An 8430-nucleotide genomic window follows, 5' to 3' on the forward strand; every position below is an offset into this window, starting at 1 on the left:
GAACAGAACAAACATCCATGTAATATTCCTGCTGTTTATGTTTCTTACTTGGCTATGAATAAGGTCACAGCTGATATATCTGTAACCCTGGGAAATGAGCAGCTGACGGCAAGAGCTGAGAATAACAATAAAATAAAACACATTTATTTAAAAAGTGATATATAATCACTGAGTTTCAAAAAGGGATTATGTACAGGTATGGGACTGGTTATGCTCTGGACCTGGGGTTCTTTCCATATCTTTCCATAATTTAGATCTTCATAGTCTACTAGAAAATCATGTAAACATTAAATATTTGCTTCCAATAAGGATCAATTATGGTTTACCTAATAAACGAGCCTTCCCAATTCATCTCAGTGCTCAGCATAGACATAATTCAATGTGCCGGCACCATTCTTAAAAGTCAATGGGGGATATGTAATAAAAGGCAATAATTTTGCCCAGGAGCAGTAACCCATAGCAACCAATCAGCAGGCGGAATTTACAGGTCACCTATTTAAAAGCAAACATCTTATTGGTTACTATGGGTTACTGCTAATGGGTTAACATAATGCCATTTATTACATATAGGGTAATATATTTTGTTATAGGATAAACATTGAAACAGAAATAAGTTCATGTTTTCTTGGTTTTTATGTGTCAGGCTTACCAGTGCATTTGTACTTCTGCTTCTCTGTAAAACAAACAGTAGCAACAAAGGGCTGCAGGGAGGGGGTTGTTTATATACTTCTCATTATCTCCAGTGATACTAAGTGAGTTACTACAACTTACATTTATCAGATTTTTTTTCATTAAAACAAAGTCAACCAAACTCTCTTCCATGAACTGAACGAATTTGTCAATCATTTTTCTCAAAAAAGAAGGAGTGCTGCGACAAAATCGAGAGTCAATTCTTATCATATGATTGTAACTGTGGAAACTCGACTTTTTCGGATTGTTGAAAAAAAAACCCCCAGACTATCGCATTATTGTAGTCTTCGGAGGGTTTTGCTCAAAAATCTAACTTTTCGGGGTTTTCTGGAAAGAGCTCAAAAAAAGCAAGCGATTTGGGGAAAAGCCCGCCAAAATTGCTTGATTTTAAGGAATTTTTCGGCGAACTGGTTAATTTTTTAATAAATATGGTCAAATCAAGCAAGCGAGTTTGGTTGTGTTTTTTTTAAATGAAATATGAGATAAATTTAGATTTTAGTTTTTTAGTTCTTTAGTTTAGTTTTTTTCCCCCCACAAAATATGCAAGTTTTCCCCTGAAAAATCTTGACCACATATTTTTTTAGGTGTAATAAATGGGCTCCATAGTGTGGAAAAAAAACAATTTTCTGCTTTATAATAAAAAAAAGGGTAAATTTTTTTATGAAAAGATTAGGCAGAATGTAATTTCAGCATAAATTTGGTGCTGAATTCTATTTGCTACTATTCAAAGCAGTTGTATATGACGGTATACTTCCCCTTTAAACACAGATGTTGACAGGTGTATGCAGAGCCAATGTGTGGAATGAAGGATGCAATTTATTTTAAGTTACAAACATTAGAAGAATCGTTTTAGTTACTACAGGTATAGGATCCCTTATCCGGAAACCCGATATCCAGAAAGCTCCAAATTACGGAAAAGCCTAAATATTCATTTTTCTGGCCAGTTTTGAAGGTGGATTTGATCATTCCCACTTATTCTGTTTCTAACAATACTGTTTGTAGCACCATTGAATTAGGATGAAAAGTCAAGGTTTTATTTCATGACTGTTAATAATTTACTGTGTAATCTAATGTGACGAATAAAAAAAATAGATTGTTCCCCTTTCGTGTAGTTTCCAAGATGTACTTACTACTACTTGTGGCAATTCTGCTGGGATCGGCAGGTGAGGAGACACAGCTACAGCTTCTTCTTTTCTTGTGTGTTTCCTTAAAAATGGAGTAATTTGGAGGCAGTTGAAATATGTAGGGAATACTTTAGTCTCTGCTTTATAGTCACTTGGATTCCTTGTTCCTTTGGGAGATTTATTTCTAAGATTCAAGGTTCAGCAAGTGGACATCATTTGGGATGAATTTTCAGATTCCAGTAGGATAATAATATTATTTGAAGGCTAACCAAACAGAAGATGGATAATAAAGATGGTGGTAAGAAGTAAAAGTGTAGCTTTTTTGGAAATTCGCAGAAAACAGTGCCACCGAAAGTTAATTTTAAAAAATACTACCATGTTAAAACAGATGAAAATTTCCAAAAACAGACAAACACAATTAAATCTGTGTATTTGTCTGTATATGAATTTTTGTGTGTTTAAGGAGAACTGAACCCTAAAAATGAATAGGGCTAAAAATGGCATATTTTATATAGTGAACTTATTGCACGAGGCTAAAGTTTGAGCTTGTCAATAGCAGCAATGATCCAGGACTTCAAACTTGTCACAGGGGGTCACCATCTTGGAAAGTGTCTGTGACACTCACATGCTCAGTGGGCTCTGATTGGCTGTTGAGAAGCTAAGCTTAGGGCTCGTCACTAATTATCCAGCAGAAAATGAGCTTCCCTGGCTGTAATATAAGCTGATGCTACAGGTTTGCTGATTATTAAATTCTGATGCTAATTGCACTGGTTTCTGTGCTGCCATGTAGTAATTATGTGTATTAATGACTAATCAGCCTTATATTGTGACATTTCTATTCTATGTGTACTGTATATTGTGAGTGGGTCCCTAAGCTCAGTAAGTGACAGCAGCACAGAGCATGTGCAGTGAATCAGCAGAAAAGAAGATGGGGAGCTACTGGGGCATCTTTGGAGACACAGATCTTTACTGCTAAAGGGCTGTGGTTGCCTTGGGCTGGTAAAGAAGCACAAAACATCATGTACAACATTTCTAGCTACTTCTTTAGTTAGGCTTTAGTTCTCCTTTCAGTGTTAATATTGTTCTTCTATCTCTTCTAGTTCAGACCAAGACTTTTGACCGGATTATTGGAGGAGAAGAGTGTGTTCCACACTCACAGCCATGGCAAGTTGCGCTCTATTATTTTAGCGACTATATCTGCGGAGGAATTTTAATAGATGAATGGTGGGTACTGACAGCTGCTCACTGCAATCAGTCGTAAGTATTGATATGTTCAACATAAGTCATTCTTAAATATAATCTGTCCATTGGTCCTATATAGTGATGGGTGAATTTGCGCCGTTTCGGCCAAAAATTTGCGAAACAGTGTTTCTTTTACGCTGGCGAATTTTGCCAGCAAATTTTTGCGGCCGTTTCGCGAATTTATTCGCCGGCGGCAAATCGCGCAAATTCGCTGCAAATTCGCGCCTGGCGAATAAATTCGCCCATCACTAGTTCTGTATGGAGGTGATGCAGCTGATACTGGAGCCAATAAAAAGTGTTGACTTTCTCGTTCAGAATCCTTTGTTTCTGACAGCAACATAGGGTTGTGCCCATTCTACGATTCTTTTGACCCCCAGACCATGTAAGACCCCTAGAGCAGGCCCCAAATTATTGTAACAAGACATGTACAACATCTACTTTTAGCCAATCAATGTGTTTTCTTTTTTTGGCGTCTGTTTACTGAACACAGAATAGTGCTTGTTGGAGTCTGTAAAGCAGGGGTGTAACTATAGAGGAAGCAGACCCTGTGGCTGCAGGGGGGCACAGGATGTATAGGGGCCCCATGATGCCCTAATTCATATACAATTTCAATAAATATTGGTAAAACAGTTCAACCTTTAGACATTTTGGGGGCCTGAAAAATAATTTGCTTTTGGGTCCAGTAAATTATTAACCTCAGGCTCTTCCAGATCTCAGAGGAGGCAGATGGAACTACAGCTTCAGGTCTTCTATATGAGTAGATTAGCAGGACCCCAATATAACATCTGATATGAATTTCAAATCTCACAGCAAGTTGTAATGGCGTTAAAGGAAAACTATACCCCCCAAACAATGTAGGTCTCTATTAAAAGATACTGAGTAAAGCAGCTCATGCGTATAACCCTGCTTCATGTTAATGAACCATTATCATAATAATATACTTTTTTAGTAGTATGTGCCATTGGGTAATCATAAATAGAAAATTGCCATTTTAAAAAATAAGGGCCGCCCCCTGAGATCGTAAGATTCACTGTGTACACATACAAACCACATGTAAGGTCACATGAGCCAATTAACAGACAGAGTTCTGCCTTTTGCTTCCTCACTTCTTCCTGTTACAGTTAGTGTTGTAGTATTTCTGGTCAGGTGATCTCTGAGGCAGCACAGATAGAGTCACGAAATGGTGGTTCAAGGCAAGAGATGTAAAAGGGCAATATTTATGTAAATATATATTCCAGTTTGGTAAGATTCTTTAATATGTTATTCAATTTGATATAAACTATCTGTTGCTTAAGTATTCAATTTGGGGGTATAGTTTTCCTTTAAGTAAATATATTTATATATTATAAATGATCAGCAACCCCAAGTATACATTAGAACCTTGCTTCTACGGCACTAAAACTTTCTGCATGGTCACACATAGGACCAAAGTCACAATCTCACAGACAAAGGTTGATGGGAATGGTGTTGGACTGAGACATTGAGGATGAGTAGTATTATGAAGCTTTGAGGATAACAAGGAGGGGAGCTTCAGACTAGATCAAATTACAATCAGAAGTCTTCTGACTATATACAGTATAGTCAATATACCAGGGAAATGCTAATGGTCCACACAGAACTTCTAAACACAAATTCCTTAACAGAGCTCAGTTACTCACGTGTTCTTTCTGGTTCTTTCTAGTATTTCTGTTTTACAGGAACCTTCAGGTTCTTCTAGGAGCTCATAACAGAACCAAACCTACAGACCATAAGCAATACACTTATGCTGTAAAAATATGTCCTCGTTGCGACTTTGACCCCGTTACATATAATAATGACATCATGCTTCTCAAACTGGCATCAAAAGCCAACATTAATTGCCACGTGAAAACTATCCAACTGGCAAGTGACCTGGTGGAAGATAACACAGAGTGTCTTGCCTCAGGATGGGGGACCATCACAAGCCCTGAAGGTACTGGATTGTTTATGTGTATGCAACGTGTTAATTGGTTCAAATTTGGTCTAATATGTAAATCAAAGCCTCACAAAAATCTTTATCAATGGTATTTCCCAAATGACTCCACCCCAGGGCACTGAGATCTCTTTCTCTAGCCACAATAGCTAGGAATGCCCATCGATCGTATGACCTAGAGAAGGGCAGCATTCAGGGAGTTCAGGTGATTACTTTTAAGCAGGTAACCAGGTTACCAGCTGCTACTTGTTGGCTGGTTGTTATGGGTTACTAGCACTTTGCAATGTACAATTACATTTCGGATTTTAATAAATAACCCCCGTAAAGTAGTAAATTAAGGAAAGATCAATTATCTGGAAAACCCCAAGTCTCAAGCATTTTGCATTAGGTTTAGTGTTTTGGTGCCAATAGAGGTTTTATTGTATGGATAAAATTTTTTTTATATATACCTGTGCTTATTTATGTATTTATACTTATATGAGAAGTGTACATTCTATTAGATTATCACCTCACCACCTACTGTACACACATAGTAGATACCCCTTTATATGATATATTCTTGCTAACTTACCCATTTTCTTTTGATTTACATGAATTTCAGTCCTCGGATATTTCTATATATTCAATATCAACAGTATGGTGAATACCTTGATTTTTTTGTTTTGCCCTCTAGAGAACTACCCAGACAAGCTACAGTGTGTAAATCTTTCTACAGTGAGTAACAGTGAGTGCCAGGCCTGCTACCCGGAAGATGATATAACCGAAAACATGTTGTGTGCTGGTAATATGGCCGGAGGGAAAGACACCTGTAAGGTGAGATGATGCTGGATAACTAGTTAATTTCATTTGGAGGGGTTAAACTTGATGGACTTTGTCTTTTTTCAACCCGATTTATCTATGCAACTATGTAACTATAACCCAAATTTGGTTACTGTCTCTTTAAATAGCAATTACCCTTGGCAATCCAGGGGCCCTGAGTCCCTTTTGCGTGGGAAAAGTACTGGGAACTACAGTGCAGTACCTCCACCTAGGGAACACTGAGGAACACACCTCTGGGAGGTTCCACTAGGACTAATAAAACACAGTTGCAGCTGAAACAAATATATGATTTTTAGAGATTTATCATACTCCAAAGCTGCTAAAATCAGAATCCAAAAATACTCCATCTCAAACCTGTCGAGGTCATGTAGAAGTCAATGTCAGATGTCCCTGAAGTTGTTTATTGACATTGGGATCTGCACTGTATAAAACAAAAAAGTTGCGTTTTCGCAGTGACAATTAGATAAAATAAAGTTTTCAGAACGTTAGTCGTACAATTTGAATTGACGCTCAATTTTGTTGTGTTTTTTTTCAAGAAAAATGCATGATAACTGAGTTAAAATTGTGGATGGGAGTTTGCGGGATTTGTTTTAAAAAGCAAATTAGATTAATTCCAGTTTTATTAAATGTGTCCATAAATGCCATATTATAATAACTCTACCTTTTATTTGCATGGGTCACCTTAATACAGATTGTAGAAGTTTTTTGTGTTTATAGAGCTAATACAGGTATGGGATCTGTTATCCGGAAACCCATTATCTAGAAAGCCCTGAATTACAAAAAGCCAGTTTCCCATAGACTCCATTTTATCCAAATAATCCAATTTTTTTTTTAAATGATTTCCCTTTTCTGTGTAATAACAAAACAGTAGCTTGTCCTTGATCCCAACTGAGATATAATTAATCCTTATTGGAAGCAAAACCAGCCTATTTAATGTTTACATGGTTTTCTAGTAGACTTGAGGTATGAAGATCCAAATTACAGAAAGATCCATTATCCAGAAAACCCTAGATCCCGAGGATTTTGGATAACAGGTCCCTTGCCTGTACCGTGTACTTGAGCCCAACTAAGATATAATTAATCCTTATTGGAAGCAAAACCAGCCTATTGGGTTTATTTAATATTTACATGATTTTCTAGTAGACTTTAGGTATGAGGATCCAAATTACAGATAAATCCATTATCTGGAAAAACCCAGGTACCAAACTTTCTGGATAACAGGTATCATACCTGTAACACCATGTTTGTAGGGTATAACCAATCCTTTGAAATCCAGAGTCTTCAGTGGGTATAAACGGCTCAGCAATGGAACCCACCCACTAATAACAGTAGCCAATGGGCATAGAGGGCAGGAAAGGCACTGCTATTATTTAACAAATATTACTTTAGTTTCTAATAATCCACAATAAGATTTTTTTACAACTTCAGATTTCTCCTTTTATACAGGGAGACTCTGGGGGTCCACTGGTCTGTAACGGAGAGCTTCATGGAATCACATCTTGGGGGCATTATATCTGTGGTTTGCCAGATAAGCCCGCGGTATTTACCAAAGTTTTCAATTACATCGACTGGATTAGTGACATCATGCAGAATGAAAACCCCTGCTGCTATGAAACCACATAATTCATCTGAATTCGGTTATTTTGTAAAAGCATTAATAACCTCCATTAATAATACAGATATATAAAAAACAACAACCTGTATTCTGAGTTTTTTTCATTCTTTGTATATTATTGTAAAACAAAGAGGCAAATACTGGCTGCCTATAAAGTCTTGCTATCCATTGGCCTGTGTGTGGAAACAATCTAGTTGCTGGTACCAAACTCATATGGCCTTTAAATACCTCCACTTGGCCAAGGGTAGATAGAATTTACAAAGGTTTCAATGTAATAAGATTGTTGATCTAAACTCCCCGATAAGCCACTCTTTGCCATCCAAATGGGTGGGCAATTAGGATAAAGTTTCACTCAGTGAGTAGTCTAGTCAATTGAGATTTTAAGGGGCATATTTATCAAGGGTCGAATTTCGAATTGAAAAAACGTCAACATTCGAATTCAAAAAGACCAACCAAAATTAAGTCTAAGTTTTTTTTTTGGTCGAATAGGTCCGTTTTTGATCGAATAGGTCCGGATTTGGCTGAATTCGAATTGTTCAAATCGAAGGAATAGCGCATTTGATCAAATTGATTCAAAGTTTTTCCAATTGATTTTTCAAAGTCCACCAATTGACTCCAAACAGCAATTCAGCAGGTTTTAGATGGCGAATGATTGTAGTCGAATTTTTAAAGAGACAGTACATGATACATTTTCAATAATAGAATTTTCTAATTTTATTCAAATTAAATTTGGACTATTCCCTAGTCGAAGTACACAAAAAATAGCTCAAAATTCTATTTTTTTTTCATTCATTCAACCTGATTGATAAATCTGCCCCTAAGTGTTGTTTAAAAAGCTATTAACAGTGAACAGCGAAGTAGGAGATCAGAAGCATATAGGATTAACTAATACTATCATTTTTTTGTAGAAGGGAAAGATGTGGATTGGAGTTGCCTGTTCATTGATTCAGAATGCAGAATACTAGAACACAAGGCAAAATCAGGCTGGT

The 8430-nt window shown here is 36.8% G+C and overlaps 1 protein-coding gene across 1 annotated transcript; it reads left to right on the forward strand.

Annotated features, from left to right (window-relative positions):
• The first annotated feature begins 1770 nt into the window (after window positions 1–1770).
• klk1.L (kallikrein 1 L homeolog) lies at window positions 1771–7520 on the forward strand. The gene is made up of 5 exons (XM_018224915.2): window positions 1771–1853; window positions 2915–3071; window positions 4754–5007; window positions 5681–5820; window positions 7273–7520. The coding sequence occupies exons 1-5, from the start codon at window positions 1811–1813 to the stop codon at window positions 7447–7449; spliced, it is 771 nt and encodes a 256-aa protein (XP_018080404.1). The 5' UTR covers window positions 1771–1810; the 3' UTR covers window positions 7450–7520.
• Window positions 7521–8430: the final 910 nt, after the last annotated feature.

This window comes from Xenopus laevis, chromosome 7L, assembly GCF_017654675.1.
Source record: "Xenopus laevis strain J_2021 chromosome 7L, Xenopus_laevis_v10.1, whole genome shotgun sequence".
Classification (NCBI taxonomy): domain Eukaryota; kingdom Metazoa; phylum Chordata; class Amphibia; order Anura; family Pipidae; genus Xenopus; species Xenopus laevis.